General features: G+C 40.8%; 1 protein-coding gene across 2 annotated transcripts in view; it reads right to left on the bottom strand.

Moving 5' to 3' along the window:
• Positions 1 to 4,866: 4,866 nt before the first annotated feature.
• FAM160A1 (family with sequence similarity 160 member A1) overlaps positions 4,867 to 20,205 on the bottom strand; it is a 360,515-nt gene continuing 345,176 nt past the window's right edge. For both annotated transcript variants that reach the window (XM_023505946.2, XM_023505947.2), the window contains one exon: positions 4,867 to 5,261. In XM_023505946.2, the coding sequence (XP_023361714.1) occupies positions 5,008 to 5,261 (254 nt within the window). In that variant the 3' untranslated portion in view covers positions 4,867 to 5,007. The remainder of the gene's footprint in view (positions 5,262 to 20,205) is intronic.

Raw genomic sequence — 20,205 nt, 5'->3', positions numbered from 1 at the left:
AGGCAGTAGTATCACTAACTTCAGGACATTCAAGGAAATGTAAGAATCATTCATTCCCTAATAAGCACATAACAAATGTGACTTTAGAGCAGTCTCAGTTCTAGGAGGCTTTTATGGTCTGAACTGAAATATCCTACTATACTGTCATAGACTCACAGAGGAGGCATATGGGGTGAGGGAAGGAGGGGGGGAAGGGAATTGTTTGATGGAGACCGCTTATTAATTAAGTACGAGTTAACATTAAGCTCATTCTGCCTTTGAGAGGAAGAACGTAGCATGACCATTTCAAGAAGAGCCAGTCCAAAAAAAAGTCAGAGGTTAGTAGGAATTAAGGCCAGATAGTAAATGTACAGATGGCCAAAACCCCAAGGGATGGATAGAAATCAGAGAGAAAAAGGACCAACCTGTACAAAAAATTAAAATAGGCTAATAATAGGAAACCACCAACTGAAGTACTGTCAACATAAGAAACCGTTGACTCTCGATGGTAGATTTGGGGGGACCGCAAAAGACATCTGGGATGATGAATGGATTGCCAACTTCACTGCTGGAATTTTAAACACTGGGCTTGATTTAAGGGGTTGAGTAGGGTTTCGTATGATCAAGAGCTGGAAGAAATGACAATCTAATCTTATCACTCATTTTGTAGATTAGGAAACTGAAGTAAAGAGAATCTAAGTGATTGGCCCAGAGCATTAAGTGGCACAGAAAGGATTTGAATCCAAGCCTTCCAACACTAAATCCAGTATTCTTTCCCCTTGCATCAGACTGTTAACTGTTCATAAAAGATATGCCTTTTGGTGCATTGCAGCCTGGAGCTGAAATCTCATTCCTAGAAACAGGGGGTCAGAGGTGCTGGCCATCTTCCCATAACTGCCACTGTCCATAAGAAATATCCACTTTTCTTGCTCCTCCCCGCTTTGGTCCACAAAGAGCCTCTCTCAGAGCCCACCCACCCTCACCCCCATCCATTTGGCCAAAGCCCAGTTTACCCAGTTAATGAGCTGCCAGGATAATCTGCCCTCCAGAACAAGGAGTAGTTGGTTACTAATGGGCTATTAAATGCTTGAGTGAAGAAAGGATTTATGGACACAGAATCATCTGGGATACAAGTCTTCCCCCCTTCTGAGAGCTTTTTTGCTAATGAATATTAGGTTTAAGAAAGGCTATTCCAAAAAGTTAACTCTACTTTGTCCGAAGAAATGTTTGTTCAGCGACGTAATTTCACTAAGGCTGGGGGGAATCTCAACCTTTCCCGTCCGTCTCTGTTCTTGGTGATTTGGCACAGAGCGGGGCTGAAAGTCGCACTAATGGCTGACATCCATAGGGCTGGGAGCAGGGGGCACGGCGTATCAGTGACCTATGACTGCGTGCTTGACCCCGCCGCCTGTCCCCTGCCTCAGTTAATACTGCCAGGCGAGCCCAGGCTCATGCACAACCATGTGTAATCATAGCCATCCTTGCAATACAATTTTTCATACAAACGGCTGGAGGGAACAGCCATTTCTGTAAACACAGCACTGGTAATGGCTGATTAAATCAAGCAGCCTGAAGCAGGAGCTGGAGACCTAGCATGGGCTGGGAAGACAGGTGCTAACAAAAAAGGGGAATGGGGGTGGCCAGGAGGGCCTTCTCTAGGAAAGACCATTGCTCCGGCTTGCTTTAGTCCTCCTGAGCCGGAGTGCACCCTCCCCGTCCTTACCCCTGAAGATGCAGAAAGCCAAGGAGCTAGAAAGAGAAACAGAAACACGGTGTACCCTAGCCATTCTGCGTGTGCTAGACAATCACACTATATTAATATAATCTGGCCACAATCCTTATTTTTAAAAACTCAAAAGAATCCTATTCCATGGTCATCCTCCAAATTCTTTTTCTATTTTCTATTTTAAATTATAATTTTTTCCAATTTTATTTTAGTGAGAGCTTCTAGGGGCTAGAAAAAAAAATAGGCAATGATTTGCTTTTTTCCCCCCATGCTTACTTTTATCCTGATTATTGCACAGGAGAATCCTACATTATCACCCCTTTTAGCACCTTATATTATCAGGATCTATCTTTGAAGTTCTCTATAGATTCCTTTCCTTTAAGCTTAACTTCACAGGTCTTTCAGGATTAATTTCTTGGCTCCCTTATTAAGCCACCATAAACCTTTGTTGCTCTTCTGTGGTGTGATAACACACTCCCCATTTTCCTTGCCCACCTCTTTCTATTTACTTCCTCACCATCTTCTCCAGAGCATTCTCAAGAGGAACCATATACACCCCCTACTCCTATTTAGACCTAGTTTCCAGGGGTCACTTTGTCCCCAAACTTAATATCTGATAACCCTGGCTGCAGCTGTGAAGGGGCAGGCCCAGAATGACAGTATTTGTTCACAAATAGCCATGTCCTATTTTCCACCTCACAATCAGTATATACATATAGGCTAAAGAATTTTCTGCAACCTGTAAAGAGTATTGCATTTCACCTTTTCATCCATTAGGGGCGACGATGGAGAAAGCAGATGGCTGACTAAAGAAGGAATGAATCATAAAAGCAAATTCTTATTCTTCCCCAAAGAGAGCAACCACAGAGTCCTTCTGTAACCGTTCTGAAAAAGATGGTGCAGAGAGCAGAAGCAAATCCTTTTAGCTGGCCATATTAGCAATTTAATTACACGGTGAGTCTAAACAGAAGGAAATACTTGTGGAACAGAGTTAAAGTTCAAAGGTTCTGGTTAGGGAGAGCTAAATCATCCCATGAAATGACAAGTATCTCTGCGGTTGGCTTTCTCTGCAGTGCAAACCAGATTTTTTTCTAACAAGAGGCCTTTGGGTGTTTGAAAATACAAGTAAGGGCCTTCAGATGCTTCCCATTCTGAAATGCTCAGAGGTTGCCCCACTGCTGGCTAACCTAGCTTTTTTTAAGGCAAAGATTTTCAAGTCTGAAAAGAAATTAATGGGACTTTGACTTCCCAAAGTTTCTGAGACTTCCAGAATTAAGGCTTTAATATAATCCCTAAGAGGTCATAGGAGCAGGAGATTTAGAATTAGAAGAGACTTTCTTTCCAAATCATCTAGTCTATCCTCACTTCCATTTTCTGTAAGGAAGGAGCTCTGAAAGGCTTAAACACTTTCTTCCAGGTCCACATAGGGAGCAAAATCCAGCTGTCTTTCCCTTAAATCATGTTGCCTCCTGGCTCTAGCCTAGGTCAAATTCCCTTTAATTTCCTAAGTCTTCCAGCAGACAGACACCGTCCCTTCATGTTCTGTTCACTCCAGGACCTTTAAAATGGCTAATGCTAGTGCCTTCTCCATACTCCTCACCTGCTTCCATCAGGATTCAACAGCACTTAAAAGCTATATTCTTAACTGGTCTCTGGAGAAACTCACTTCATGGGGACGGGCCTGGCCCAAGGGACTCCATCTGTTTTTCTTACCCAAACAGAGTAGACTTTTTGATCTCCTCCCTTCATAATACTGCTGGCTTATTATAAATTGGTTTTTCTACCCTGGAGAGCTCTGCCTGAAAACGAGGAGAGGAGGATGAAAGGTGAGGGGGGAAAATGAGAGAAGGGGAGAGGATAAAATTCAACATCCCAAACAAAGTTCACGTCTAGAATCATGTTTTGATCCCCATTATTTTCAGTCTCTCCTTTCTGGGGGTGGTTTAAGACATGTCTGAGGAACTGGGAGGATAGTGAGGTGACTAGGAGGAGCTGGAAGGATGCAGTAATGTATTCTTACATCCCGTCAGTCCCTCCTAAGGAACCCCATTACTCGGGAAGCAGAATTTCCTGATGGAGCGAGGCAGCAGCAGCTCCTTGGCTCTGCACTGAGTCTGCTCACCTGGATGAGCCTTTCCAAGGCTGGAGGGGGTAAAACGGCCCACAGCTCCCTCTACAAAGCGCAGTGACATGTTAGAAAAAGCATCCAACTGTATAAAATCACCAGTGTTCTTACAGATAACTCTTAGTTCACTCAAATGCTAAATGTCCTATTCCCCAATTGCAATGTAATATCTGGAGTCTATAGGTTTCCTTCTCGGGAGCGCTTTAAAAATAGCTCTAATTGTCCTTTGGACATGAGTAAATGATGCTGGGCCTTCTTTAGTTGGTCAAGAGAGAAATAAATCAGTCTCCTAAAAAAACAAAGTTGCCGCTTGGATAGGAATATTTTATTTTGTGCAAATCTCACCAGATAAGGCTCGCTTCTGCCTTTGGGGAGCAAGGGGAGGCTGATGAAACTAAGTCTTGCTCACAGCCCAATGGGAAAATTCCATGCACTCCTTGCATCTGGCTTTCCTGGAGGCCAGCTGTGAGCTGGAGGCTTCCCACACTCTAAGGCAAAATAAATTGAATAGCACACTTGTTTTGCAGTAAGTCCTGGGTTTAAAATATCCAAGGAGATGCTGGATTTCAGTATGATGCAAGGAAGGCCCAGGGGTTCCATTTCTTTCCATTCTTCCTTCTAAAGAACCTGAGGATTTGGACAGAAGGCCCTAGGAGCAGTCTGCTAAGTCTCAGGGATGTTCCGTTGGGAATCATTTCCCGCATTAAGGCAACCAGCAAGTCAAGGTGGCCTGGTGATGAGGGATTCCAAAGGAGGGAAGCCTGCCTGGGACTCCCAGGACAGCCCCAAATAAATATCTGTCCAAGTGGAGACCAGATGCATACTCAGCTGAAAGACCCAAGAGAGGGGAAAAAAAGGGTTGACAAGGAAAAATTGGAGGGAGAAGCGGAGCAATGAGAAGCCCTCTCACAACCCATCACCTTATGAGACATAAGTTCAACAAAGCATAGGATCATAAGGCCCAGTGATGAGAGAGAATATATAGAGATTATTCCCCTCCCAGATCAAGTATTGTCAGGAAATATCAAAGTAGAAATTTTTATAAGCAGCTTTGTATTTAAAAATCGGTCAAAACACTAAAACCTTTTTTTTTTGTTGAACCTGCACAAACTCGTTTTTTTTTTTTTTTTTTGTTTGTTGGTTCTTTTTGTTTGTTTGTTTGTTTTTTTAAGAAGTGCTAACAATAAGATTCCTCAAAATCCCCCAGGATTTTGTAGCACAGAATTGAATGCTCCTGGGCCAAAGCTGCCAGTTCTTTCAGAAACTCCGGGAAAAGGGCGGCAGCTAGCATGGTGTTCCTCACGGGCAAAGGGATGCTAGGAAAGGTCCCCGGTGTCTTCCCTCTGTTGGGTAGGAAAGGCTGAAGCATCCTCGAGGGACTATCCAAAAGGGTCCTTCCACTTGCTGTTGAGTAGGAGTCCTGATTGTGATCTGAAGCCAGAAAAACAAGAACAATTGCTATTACTGATGTCATAGGGTCTCAAAGCCTATTTGACATCTTCATCCCTTATTTGAATGGAGTCTTGACATTGGAGAGTGATACATTTATCACAGATGTAGAGCAAGAAGAGAGATTTTGGCAGGGATTTTTTACCTGTGAGTTAAAGTTCTTGACTTACAGACAGAGGGGAGTCTATAAACTTGAATGGAAATATATTAAATCTGTATTTCAGTATATTTGGTTTCCTCTGTATTTCGACATAATTGATTTCCTATATATCTTATGTTACTCATTTTAAAACATTATTCTGAGATGGGAACCATAGGTATCAGAAGGTTGCCAAGGGACCTGTCAAACAAAAATGATTATAAAAACTGGGTATATACCAACATCTTTTTCCACATACTAAGATAAGTTCAAGACATAAAAGGTGAAAAAATTAACAAAATAGAGGAGCAAAGAAGAAAGCACCTGTAAGATCTATAAGCAGGGGAAAGTTCTTGACTAAACAAGAAATAGAGAGGATCACAGAAGGTAAAATGGACATAAATTTAAGAAGCTTTTGTACAAACAAATAAACAAAAAATGCAGCTAACATTAGAAGAGAAGCAGGTACATGGGAAAAATTCTTTGCAGCAAGTTTCCTGATAGAGAACTTATTTCTAAGATATATAGGGAACTAATTCAAATTTATAAGGAAAAAATACCATTTCTCAGTTGATAAATATTCAAAGAATATGAAGAGGCAGTACTTAGAGGAAGAAATCTAAATTATTAGTAACCATATAAATAAACCCCAAATCACTAAATAATTAGAGGAAATAATAATTAAACAACTCTGAGGTCTCACCTCACACCCACAAAATTGGTAAAGTTGATCAAATAGGAAAATGACAAAAGCTAAAGAGGCTTTGAGAAAGCAGATACATTAATGAACTGTTAAGGGATGTATAAACAGATCAAGCAATTTGGAACTATGCCCCAAAAGCTATTAAACTAAGCATATTTCTTTGACCCAATGATAGTACCATTGGATCTATATCTCAAAAACATTAAAGAAGGAGGAAATGGATTTATCTATACAAAAAAAATTATAGCAACTCTTTTTGTAGTGGCAAAGAATTGGAAACTGAGAGGATGCCCATCAACTGGAGAGTGGTTGAACAAGTCTCAGCATGTGAATGTGATTGAATTCTACTGTGCTGTAAGAAATTGTTTCAGAGAAGCCTGAGAAAACTTGTTATGAATGATACAAGGAAATCAGAACCAAGATGACAACGTATGCAAAGGCAAGTAACTTTGAAAGAATTAGGAATTCTGATCAATATAATGACCCACCACAAATCTAGAGAGCATGCTACCCATATCCTAATAGAGAGATGATGAACTCGAGTATAGATCGAAAGGGTTTTTTTTGGACATAACCAATATAGGAATTTGTTTTACTTGCTCTATATGTTTGTAACATGGGGTTAATTTTTCTTGAGTTCTCATTTATCAGTTCTCATTTAAATTACAAAATGTAATTTAATAAAAAAGTTTTAAATTTTAAAATTTTAATTTAATTTAATTTAATTTAAAATTTACTTTAAAATTAAACGTAACTAATGCCTTGTAAGAAACTAATTACATTAGTTTCTTACAAGGCATTACAAATGTAATTTGTAATTTGTGATTTGCTTAAAGTTACTTTTAAAAAGGTAATGAGGTACAGAATATGACTTCAAATCCAGTCCCTTTTCCTTTGTATCACTTTCCAGGATTTATTTTTTTTTTTTTTGAGTATCAAATGAAACATTTGTAAAGCATTTAGCACAGTGCCTGCACTTAGTAAAAGTTAAATAAATACTCCCCTTTAATAAATGTACACATACATACCACTTCTATGTAAACAACTCCCAAATGGGTATATCTAGCCCTTATCTTTCTCTTTAATTCCAAGTCTCCCATCCCCAATTGCCTGCTGGACATCTCCACCTAGATCCCCAACAAGCATCCAGAATATTCAAAACAAAACTCATTATTTTTTTCTTGAAACCAGGCTTGTTCCTTTCTTCCCTATTTCTCTCAAGGATACCACCATATTTTCAGTTACCTAGGGTAATAACTTTCTAGCCAGAGTCTATTCCTTCCTTTCTCTCATCCTCCCAAAAGAATCTAAGCTCCTTGAGAGCAAGAAGTATTTTGGGTCTAACTTTGTATCTCACTCACCTGGCACAGTACCTGGCACATAGCAAACACTCAATCCCTCAATTAACATGACACTTGTGTTGAATTATCTAAAGGGCTATTATCACATGGAAAAGCAATCAATCAGCCTCACTGCTTGGCTCTAGAGTTCAGAACTAGAATCGAGTGATCTGAGAAATCGGCAGGAACCATCAAGACATTTCTTCCAACCCATTAACAAGTAGAAAATATAGAAGTGGAACTGGATTCAGGATAACAAAACTCTGACAGTTAAAACTATTCAAAAATGGAATAGGATTTCACTCTTTTTGTTATTGCTTGCTTGCATTCTGTTTTCTCATTTTTTTTATCTGATCTTTCTTGTGCAAGAAAATTGTATAAATAGGGATACATATATCAGATTTAACATACATTTTTAACTTGTTTAACATATATTGGATTACTTGCCATCTAGAGGAGGAGGGGAAGGGGGTAAATTTGAAACAAAGTTTTTTGCAAGGGTCAATGTTGAAAAATTATCCATGCATATGTTTTGAAAATAAAAAACTTTAATAAATTAATGGAATAGGAGTGTTGGTTGGTGGTGAGTTCCCCATCACTGAAGTGCTTTGAATAAAGGCTAAGGCTGGTTGACCACTTATCAGAAATGTCAAAAATCCCTCATCTGCCATCTTCTCTCTCTCTCCCCTGGAACTTTTCTTTGCCAAGACTAACTTTCTGCCTTGTATCTTTGACCCTCTTCCCCTGAAATAATAGAAAGAATGCTTTTTGTGGAGTTTATCCCAGTTTTCATTTCTAATCTCTCACACATCTTCACTCTTTCTCTGTCTTTCCTTACTGCCTCCCCCACCTCAAAACCTTTCCCAACTCTGCCATCCCCACCTTATTATCCTACAATATATCTCTCTTTATTTTCTCTATTAAGCCCCTTGAGACTCCTTTTACTCCCTCCGTTTTTTCATTCACTGCACAAACCATTCGTTGTAATTCTATTCTATACAGTGCTCTTTGCCACCCATTCATTCATCAGCCTCTTATAACAGCTTCAGATAGCAGTGTCCTATGGAAGCTCTTCTTTCAAAGATTGCCAATGAGTTCTTAGTTGCTAAATCTAATTGGGGGAGAGGGGGGAAGGTTCCTTCAGTCTCACTGCCTTGATTTGTTTTAGATTTCATAGTGTTAACCTTCCTTATTTCAGATGCTCTCCCCTACTTTTCTTCCTCCTCCCATAGTCTGACAGGTCCTCCTCAGGCAAGCTATCATTCCCAAAAAAATCTGCTTAGTACCTACTAAGGAGTATTCTAAAATCAGAGGCAATGTCAAAGATCGATTACATGTCGCACCCCTCTTTTTTCTATGCTCTAAGAACCCATGTTTTAATTATCATTCCAATTATTCCAATTCCAATAAATATCATTCTAATATCTTGCTACGTTTTGATACCTTGATATCCAATATTAATCTCTTCTGAATCCCAATTCCAAATCTCTAACTGCAATACACGAAGGGTCCTACCAGTAACTCACACTCAACATGCCCCAAACTGAACCATCAACTTCCCCTCTAAACATCACTTTCCCCTAAACTTCCTCAGGTCTGCTGTTGCCATCATTGTCTTCCCAAACTCCCAGATTCAAAACCTCCAAATCCTGTTGTCCAAGCACGACGTGCAGCCTCCAGGCTTAGTGACTAGTCCCCTATGCTTAGACCATCCCTCCTTTTCTCATCTTGACTTTTCAGAGTTTTCCTAGTCTCCCAAAGATCAGTTCAAGTGCCCCTTCCTCGAGGGGCAGCCCTGAAGGATGGACTCTTCTCCCAATTTTAGGCAGTCATAGTGGCTGTTTCCCTACGCCTGGAATGCCCTCCCTTCTCATCCCAGGCCTCCTCAACTAAAATCCCACTTTTCTTTCTTCTTCTCTTCTAATTCTAGGAGCTGGATGGCCAGCCACTAGACTCTGATAACTCTGGAGGAGATAGGGAGGAAGATGACCCAGTAGTTTAGGCTTACTTAAATCTAATTCACAGTCAGGACTTCCTCTTTGGGATGCCCGTATCCTTGTTCAGAGTGAAGGACCTTCCTTCTGCTGATTATTCCCTAATTATGCTATTTGTACATGGCTACTTGCATGTGGTCTCCTTTTTATACTGTGAGCTCCTCAAGGGGAGGGCTGCCTTGCCTTTCTTTGTATCCCTGCCCTTAGCATAACACTGTGAACACAGTAGTTGCTTAGTAAATATTTACTAATTGATGGGCTTCACATTTGCTATTGTGGAGTCATTTTTCAATCTTCCCCAACTCTTTAGGACCCCATTTGGGGTTTTCTTAGCAAAGATTCTGGAATGATTTGTCATTTCTTTCTCCAGCTCATTTTACAGATGGGGAAACTGAGGCAAATTGAATTAAGTGATTTACCCATGGTCACACAATTATTAAATGTCTAAGATTAGATCTGAACTCAGTACCAGGCTCAACATTCTACTCACTGCACTACCTGGTCTCACTTTTACTAGCTGTATAATCCTGGGCAAGTCACTTCATCTGTCTGCCTTGGTTTCCCCAACTGTAAAATGGGAATAATAATAGCACTGACCTCCCTGAATTGTTCTGGGGAGCAAATGAGATAATATTTGTAAAGCACTTTGCAAGGCTTAATGCACTATGTAAACCATAGTTGCTATTAAGTGTTCCTTCTCTTCACTCCCATAATCACAGTCCTAGTTCAGACCTCACAGCCTCTTCTGCTGTCCTGTGGCAACTGGACCAAGTCTCCTTCCTTCCTAAGGCTCCAGCGGATGGGTTGGACCAGGACAATCAGTCAATTAAAAAGCATTTAGTAAGTGCTTATCACATGCTGCAACTAGCCACAGGAACACGGAGAAAAAGTGAGACACTCTCTTCTCATGGTGTCTATGTTCACATACAGACACAGACAAATTAAATACTAGAGTGCTGGAGAAGCACCAAGAGCTGGGAGATCGGGGGGTGGGGGGGAAGGAGGAGAAGGAGAAGGAGGAAAGAAAGAGGAGGAGGAAGAGGAAGAGGAGGAGGAGAAGGAGAAAGAGAAAGGAAAGAGAAGGAGGAAGAGGAGGAGGAAGAAGGAAAGAGGAGGAAAAGAAGGAAGAGGAGGAAGGAAAGAGGAGGAAAAGAAGGAAAAGGAGGAAGGAAAGAGGAGGAGGAAGAAGAGGAGGAGGAGGTGGAAGGAAAAAGGAGGAGGAAGAGGAGAAGGAGGAAGGAAAGAGGAGGAAGAGAAGGAAGAGGAGGAAGAGGAGGAGGAGAAGAAAAAGAAGGAAGAGGAGGAAGGAAAGAGGAGGAGGAAGAGGAGAAGGGGGAAGGAAAGAGGAGGAAAAGAAAGAAGAGGAAGAAGGAAAGAGGAGGAGGAAGAAGAGAAGGAAGAGGAGAAGGAGATGAGCTTGAGCTAAGCTTTGAAAGAAATTATGGACTCTGAAACAGGGAGAAAAAGGGAATATATTATGGAGATTGTGTGTGTATGTGTTACATAGTAATTGCATATAGCATATAGATAATATCTATACACATAAGATAAATATAAATATATATATTTACCATATGTAGTACATATATACTACTAGTGTTTATACGTACTCACACATATGTAGTATATACATTGCATTGTGCACACATATGCAGGGCACGTACATATATACTATAAATGGTACACATATACATACCTACAAACATGGTATATACTTATGTGTGTAGTGTGTGTGTATGTACACATACAATATAATGTGAATACCATCTAATGTATATATACACACCCAGTACATATGTTCTATATGCTACGCATACCCACATACATGCAGCATACATGGCATAAATGTATTGTACATGTATATATGTAGTCTACTGCATACATACTGCATATAATGTGTGTATATATATATATATTTTCTGCCTAGTAAATATACACACACCAAACACACAGTACATATACATGTGTGCTATAATGGTATAGATACCCTTACCACGCTTATTCCCTTCCCTTCCTGACCTCGAGAAACTGCTCAGCAGTCCCATACGGCCTTGGTGTGCATCCACAATGGAGAACTATACAAGAAGGGGGCATATGCATTCACCCTTGTAAAACCTTGTGTTCCAAATTTTTTTCTCCCTCCTTTCCCTCTACCTCCTCCCTTAGATGGCAAATAATCCCAACAAATGGTAAACATGTGCTATACGTATTTCCACAATTATCATGTTACACAAGAAAAAGCAGATCAAAAAGAAAAAAATGAGAAAGAAAACAAAATGCAAGCAAACGATAACAGAAAGGGTGGAAATGCTATGTTGTGATCCACACTCAGTTCCCACAGTTCTCTCTGGGTACAAATGGCTCTCTCCATTACAAGATCATTGGAACTGGCCTGAATCATCTCATTGCTGAGGATGGCCAGGTCCATCAGAATACATCCTCATACAGTATTGTTGTTGAAGTATACAATGATCTCCTGGTCCTGCTCATTTCACTCAGCATCAGTTCGTGTAAGTCTCTCCAGGCCTTTCTGAAATCATGCTGCTGGTCATTTCTTACCGAACAATAATGTTCCATAACATTCAGGTACAAGGTGCCATGTTTTAGAAAGATTGTTGATAAGATAAAGATCCCCTGGGCCCACATCAAGAAAGGTGAAGGGCCCGAGTCCGGGAGAGAACTCAGCTTGGCTAGTTGAAAAAAAAGGACGTTTGGGTGTCAGAGCAGCCTTCAAGCACCTGGAGGACTCTCCCTTGGAAGCCTGCTCAGGCTTGTTCAGTTTGCTCCGGGGGCAGAAGGAGGAGCAGAGAGCAGACCCTAAGGGCCGACTGAGATTTGAAAGAGTCTTCTAATCTTTAGCACAATCCATGAGAGGCAGGGGCTATCCTGGGAGGTAACAGGTTCCTTCTCCTGGTAGGCTTGTAAGCAATCCCTCATCAGGGAGGCCATGGAGGGAGTCAGGCCCAGATGGAAGGGGCTGGCTCGGTCCTAAAAGGGCCTGGGATCCCATCCAATCCCTCCGGTCAGGGCCTTTCCCTGCTGGGGCAAGAGGAAGAGGAGGGAAGGCAACAGACGCAAGCCCCAGCAGGCGGTGGATCTGCTTCCCATGACCCTCCTTCTCCTGTGGCGGGGGTGGAAAGAAACTAACTGTTCAATCCAACTCTAGGTTTTCTAAAGGAGACTGTTCTTAGCTTTCCACTTATGGGGAGCTAGCTGGGTGTGTGCTTTCTGCTAGGGGCAAAAGGGAAGGGTGTAGAAGAGGTGGAGACTTCATACAAATATTACTGAGTCAGGTGCATGTACAAAGAAGTGTCATAATAGAGAAAAGCACATAAAAATAGCTGACTTTAAAATAGTATTTTTAAATTTGTGAATTGCTTTTTATACATTATGGAAAAAACACTGGCCTACAAGTAGGAAAAACAGGTCTCAAATCCTCACTGAGTCTCAGATCCACATATGTAAAAACAGTTGAAAGCCGTATTTGTGACTAGAGTTTTTCTTTTTTCCTCCAATATTGGAGGGGGTGGAGGGAAGGAGGAAGGGAAAAAAAATGTTAAATTTTAAAAATTAAAATAAAGTTACATTTTAAAAGTATAAATAATACAATAATTATATTAATATAATAATGAATAAATAAAATAAATAAAAATAAAACAAAATGAACATAGAAGCATTTGATTAAAATGAAAACATACTCTCAGTCCTTCACATAGTATAAATACTTAATAGATGCATATCGAGTGACTGCCAACTGTAAATCACTACAAAAATGAAAAAAACTTTTTTTTTTGGATATTGGTCCAAGAAGCTTCCCTCAATTCAAACCTCCAGAACATATTATAACATTAGCCATCAGCAGAATCATCAAGTGAGGCAAACTGGGGCTACTACCAAGGCCACAATTTAAGGAGGTTTTACTATCGGGATTGTTCCTGATTGAAGACCAATGGTACAGTGGTTCTCAAACTTTTGTTTTCAGTATCTTTATCCTATTAAAAATTATTGAGGATCTCTCCAAAGCGTTTTGTTTATCTGGGTTATATTTATAGACATTTGCCATATTGGAAATAAAAACTATTTTTGAATTTGTAGACCCTCTAAAAGGGTTTCAGAGATCCCAGGATTCTCTAGACCATACTTTGAGAACCACTGCTTAGGATTTCCACAAGGACTCTGAGAGCTAACTAAAGCCTGAAACTCAATTAGATAGAAATCTTCCCTATCCCCCATCTCCTAGAGAAAGTGGCCTAAATCAGGTGAAAAGAGTGATTGTCAGAAGGTTTGGGGTTAATTAAAATAGCTATTTGTTTAAATAGCATTTAAGGTTTGCAAAGCACTTTACATACTCCTAGTGAAATACTATTATTTCACTTGAAATTCTCAGTTATTTCTTCATCTGTAAAATGGAGACAGGATTACATCTTTTCCTACCTTGAATGGGCCTTTCCCCACATATTTTGAGCACACTCACCTTTAAAGATTTCCTTTTCTTTTATAACTACATTCACAGAAAATTTCTTTAAAAATGAAGGGAGAGGGCCAGAATAGGCTGGAAGACATGTATAACCTATATCAGATTGTTTATTCACTCAGGCAGGAGGAAGGAAGGAGAGAATTCAGAGCTCATTTTTTTTTTAAAAAAAATGAATTTTCAAATTGTTTTTTACAACTAATTAGGGGGGAAGAAATAAAGCATTTTTTTAAAAAAAAGAACTGGTTGGAAGAGACAGTGTAATTTTCCTGGTTCCATAAACCATTAGGGATGGGCCTGATTTGTAGCCTTTGTCCACAGGGAGTGAAGCATACTTGAGCATGAGACCGGCTATTCAAGTATGGCGAATCAGTCCGCCGGAGCTTTTTAAGGGAAGTCATTTTAGGCAATTGGGTGCCACGGTGGAAAGATCACTGGGCCTCCAGTCAGGAAAAATCTGCTTCAGACATTTACTCCCTTGTGATCCTGGGCAAGCCAATTAACTTCATACTTCCTTAACTGTAAAATGGGAATAATATCAGCATTGACCACTTGGCATAGCTGAGAGACTCCAATGAGATAAAATTTGTAAAGCACTTACTTAGCCCGGGGCTTGGGACACAACCAAAAATGTTTATTCCCTTATTATTGGAAAGCTTCACTAATGATGACAAAAGGGCATAAAGCACTTTAAAGTAGATTATCATTAAGATGGAAAATCCTTAGATTTTCCCAACCACCCAATGAGACACCTTTTATATTCATGATGGGTAGCTGTGGATCTGAGATGAGGACTTGAACACAGATCTCTATCCCTCAGTATGTCAGAGACGAGACGAGTATTGAATGCTGGACAGTGTCTAACTTTCCCAACAAGCATGTCCCAACCCTCTCCCTCTAAAAAACCAAGATCTGGGGGTCCCCCTTTTACAATTTTAACTCAGGGGCTTTTCACTGTCCATGGGATTGGAATTCTTGTTGGTACATATCAGAGCCCCTTACAATTAAAGAGCAGCACCCATAATTGAAGGAAGGCAGGATCCCCACCCCGTGCCCCCTCCACTTTCCCCCCATGAGTTAGTTCCTGTATAATGGTCCCCTAAACAAGCTTCAGAAATCTTTGAGATTGAGAGCTCTCCCTTGTAATTTTTAGACACTGAAACATTTCAGGAAAAGTAGCTCTCGGCACATTGACATTTATTTATATCCCACCTTCTTGCCTGCCCGGCCTTTTCTGAGCCTTTGTGAAGCCCTTTAGGAGGGGTGTAACTCAGAAACCTGCAGCCAGAACTGCTCCATCACTGCGAAGCTTCATCCCCACCCCCTCCTTTGGCAGCCCTGGTTTTAAAAAAAAGGAGAAAGTCTCACTAATCTTTCAAGCTCAAATCTGGCTGACTGCAGCCTGAGAACCGAAGTGGCTTTCCAGGGTCAGATGTCACATTTTCATTCTCTTTTTGAAAACTGCTCATATCCCTTGGCCATTTATCTTTTAGGGAACAGCATTTGATCATATATAATTGTGTCAATTCCCTATATACTTTGGACACTAGACTTTTATCAGAGATAAAAGAAGCAGAAATCTGGGACTTTGGTTGTTATTGTTGAATTGTTCAAGTCGTGTCTGGCTCTTTGTAACCCAATTTGGGGTTTTCTTGGCAGAGAGACAGGAGTGGTTTGCTATTTCCTTCTCCACCTTACTTTTACAGATGAGGAAACTGAGGCAAGTAGGGTAAAGGAATTTGCCCAGGGTCACAAAGTCAGTAAATGGCTGAGACTAAGTTTAAATCCAGGAAAATGAGTCTTTCTGATTTCATACCTGTAATCAGACCTAACTGTCCACAGAAGGGATTTTAGAAATCATCTATATTCCAACCCTTCATTTTACAGCTGAAAAAATTGAGATCTAGAGAAAGAAAAGTGATTTTTTTCCAGTCACATAGAAAGTAGCAGAGGTAAGATTTGAACCCTGTTCCTCTGGGTCAAAATGCAGCACTCTCTCCACTATACCATGCTTCTTCTCAAAGACTTTTTTTTTTTCTGACCAACTTCCCTTTACAACCTAGCTATACTGTTTTTGTTTTTGTGAAAACTTGTAGTCAAAAATATCCATTTTCTTTTATGATTTCTTCTATTTCTTGTTTGATTAAGGATGTTCTTCTAAGCCATTCTCTAATTTTTAATTATATCTTAAAAATCATTGGTTTCTAAGATTACTTCACTTAAATTACTTGATTAACCTGCCCAATACTTCTAAAATCATTTAATGAAAACTCCTAGAACTTTCTTAATATGGGAGCTTGTTTCCCTCTTACATTGTTTTCACAAATTTAAAGTGAAGAATTTAATTTAATTTAAGAAGAATTTAAAATAAAAAATCATTAGGTTTAGAAATAGGGAATCCAATTGTCCTACTGGAAATAGGTACGAGCTTGGGCAAGTAACCTCACTTGTCTAGACTTTCTAAGTTTAGCCATTTGTAAAATTTAGAAATCAAACTAGATTATCTCCATGTTCTTTCCCAGCTCTCAATCTGCAACCTTCCAAGCTGTAAATAAGGGGATTAGATTAGATGATATCTAAGATCTGTCTTGGTTAAGTTCAGGTCTCAGTGAACCTGTGATATGAGGGCAGGTATTGTTGGTCAATCCCTTCCACCTATTCACCACCATCTTGGTTTTGTTTGTTTGGTTGGTTGATTGGTTTTTTTCTCCAGCAAAATAAACTATAACTGTTTGAAGTGACTTGACTAAGACCATACAATGAGTTACCTACCAAGTTAGTTTTAGAAACTCACAACTGGACATTACTTATTATCCCATGGAACTAGTGTTGTTAACAATAGAACTTTAGGGTCAAGCTGAGAAAACTGAAGCTAGGAGAGGAGTCACAGGGATAGCAAAGGGATGAGAGCATGGAGAAGGGGGACAGCTGCTGGGAAACTTCCTCTCTCTCTCCCTTGCAAATGAGAATCCTGAACGAAGGCAGGTCTTGCTTCCTGGTAAACAGTTACACTGGCTATTGGAGAACTGCATTTAGATGGATGAGCCACAGGACCGGGTGTCACAGAAGAAAGGAAGTCACTGGGTGGATTGGGGACAGGGGCAGCAAGGACCCTGGAACAGCTTCCTTCAAGCCCTCCCTCCTACGGGAAGTTTTTCCTCAATAGCTTTATTCAAAGTAATCCTGGATTATAGATCTACAGGTAGAAAGAACCTTAGAAGAACAACTATGACCACCTCTCTCTATAGAGGAAGAAGCTAAGGACCAGTGTCTTGCTGAAGGTGATAATGGCTTTGATTCCAGATCATTTAACTCCAGATTCAGGGTTCTTTAATGCTTGTCCTCTCCTCCTAAAATAGTTCCATACCTACTCCTCTGTTTGCATGTCTTATCTCCTCAGGGGAACGTAAGCTCTCTGAGAGAAGGATTTGTATTTCACTCCGGACTTATCACAGCGCTTTGAACTTAGACTAACACTTAACAAATGCTTAACAGGGTGAACTGGTTTTATAGCTATTATTTCAATCCTGTGCCCCTGTTTGGGGTTTTCTTGGCAGACAACTGATATGGTTTGCCAATTTCTTCTCCCACTCATTTTACAGATAGGGAAACTGAGGCAAACAGGCACAAGTGACTTGGCCACAGGCACCCAGATAACAAGTGTCTGAGGCCAGATTTGAATTCAGTTCTTCTTGATTCCAGGGCTGGTGCTCTGGGCCACCTGACTGTCCAGGTGCAGTGGCACTACCATCCCAAGACTTGGGTTTGAATTGGAGCACTGACCCATACTGGAAGGAAGATGCTGGACGAGAGATTTCATCTGTCTGGATCTCCGCAGACCAAGCCGTGGAGCCCTTCACTGTGCCCTACGTGAAGCATGCAGAAAAAGCTATTGCTTATCCCTCTCACATAGGGCTTCTTCCATGGGGGGGAGAGCAGAACATCCCTCACCACAACCAGAATGGTGTCTTATTCACAGGCTGGGAGGAGAATGAAGGGATGTCTTCACCCCTGCTTTGGGTCCAACTTGGCTCTCTGTGTCCCCCTGAATGAGCAGTTTCCTCCCTTTGACCTCCTCTTAGAGGGCAGCCTCACTTAACCAATAAGTAAATCAAGATAGTGCAGGAGACAGGATATGGCCACACCAGAAACTCAGATTCCCTCCTAAGTGAATAAAATACCTTTTATTTTCCTGTGAGTGAGAAAGGCTAGCTTTCCAGCACTTACAGAGCTCCTCTTAGCCCTGTTTTGTGAACTGTGATGTGCTCAGTAAATAATAATAAAGAAAGATTTAGGCAATGAAAGGGAACATTTTCAACGGTTAAAAACCATAGCGATAAGATGTGGAAGGCACTGTAAATACCAAGTAACATTGGCAGTGTAGCCAGGGTTCCTGTGACCCAAAAAAATTGCTGGAAAATGAGACTGATGGTTTTTTTAAGCAGCCAAGATAATTAAGGACTTGAAAGTATTGATTTATATAGAGTGATGGAGGGAAAATAATAGGTACAGTTTGTCTAGGTGGGGACAAAGAAGGGCATAAATAATGACTGCAAATGATTGAGAGCTGGAATTACTCAGGAAAGAATGGATTGGGTCAGAGAAATTGAAGACATTCTAATAGAGATGTTAAAAAAAATCTTGATTGGAAACACAATATTTGTTAGACCTTGTGTTCAAAGCCCCATCAGAGAAGAGTTTCTCAGACTAAGTTTTGGGATGCTCTTAAGAGTGTCTCTTTCAGGAGACTTATGATTTTATGTTATATAGAATATGAAAGTTAGTGACATTAACCAGGGAGATCACAGAAGCCAGATGCGACCTTCAAGGTCACAAAGTGAAGTCATTAGCTTTCCAAACTAAGCTGTGCCTGGTCAGAATTCCCAGGCTGGGAAAGGAGAAGGAACACAGATCTGGTCATATTCCCTTAGCCTAGTACTGAAGACTGTGACCTTATCCCTAACCCTTGTCCTCCACCTCTCCCAAAAGAGACCGCTTTGTTTGTTGAGACTAAGGGCCAATGAGATTTGGGATCTCCTCCAGCCAGGAGATTCAGAAGATAAGAGATTTCCAAGATTGTCCACTGCGGGAAGCAGAAAAAAAGAGCCCTTGCTCTTACACTAATGATGGTTGAAATGGCAGGATGAACATCCGCCACATGGTTGCCCTCATCCCACTCTCAAGGGGACCGACATTTCCCTTCCCTTCGGTTCTCACAGTCAGTTAGCAAATCCTATTGATTTTACCCCAATCATACCTCCCATATTTATCTTCTTATCTCTATTGTCACTGGTTCTATCCCAGGACAGATTCTTGTTAACATCTGAGCTGAAAGGGCTTCCAAAGTCTACCTTCTCCCTGTTCCGTTCCCTCCTTTGCATTCATAGCAGTGCCAGATTTTTCCTTCCTTGTGGATCTAATCATGTTATCCCCCCCCTTCAGAAATCTGCAGTGCTCCCTCTTACCCACCGAGTAAATGCCATGTCTCTGGCTTTGGAAGGCCTCCCAAATCCAATGCTTGGCTAGCCTTCCATCTTGCACCTCTCCACGTACTCTACACTCGAGCTACACAGTCTGTTGTCCAAACGTTCTGTGCTCTCCTCCATTGTTTCCTAGGGCGTTCCCTTTTCATCTTCAGAATTCTCATCTATTTTTAATGCCAAACTCAAATGCCCTCTTCCAAGAAGCCATCCCTGATGCTCCTTATCAGCAACAACTCCCACCCTTGGCTCTTATGGATTTGATAAATAACTAAAAAGCCACAAACCAAAGTACTCTCTGATCGTCTCTTTTCCTCCTCCCCCCATCAGACTGAAAGCTCTATGGAGGAAGAGATTGTGTTTTATCTAAACTTTAAATCTTCCCCAAAACCTAACAGGGCGCTCTCTAAAAACAGTAAACACTTAATAAATGTTTGTTGCATTGAACTGTTCTCATCACTTCCCTTGCAGTGGTTTTTAAAAAATAGTCCTGGCGAGAGTTTAAGGACAAGCATAAATTACACTTTGCCAGTCCGGTCTCATATATTTACCCTCCTAGAACTTTAGAGCACATTTATTTTCTGGCCGGCACCACCCTCCCAATACTCGCGCACACACACAAAATAGAGCTCGCGTTCTCCTTTGTGTCGGGCTAGTCAACAACAAATGGATCGGCACACACGCGTAATCTCTCCTTGTGGCCCACACGCTCAGCTTTATTTACTGTCGGCCTGATGGCAAGCCATACATCAGCTTCCTTTGTGCACCGCTCTCAGTTAACAAAATAAATGCCCCA

This window comes from Sarcophilus harrisii, chromosome 6 (genome assembly GCF_902635505.1).
Source record: "Sarcophilus harrisii chromosome 6, mSarHar1.11, whole genome shotgun sequence".
NCBI classification, from domain to species: domain Eukaryota; kingdom Metazoa; phylum Chordata; class Mammalia; order Dasyuromorphia; family Dasyuridae; genus Sarcophilus; species Sarcophilus harrisii.
This window is presented reverse-complemented; position numbering and strand designations above follow the sequence as displayed.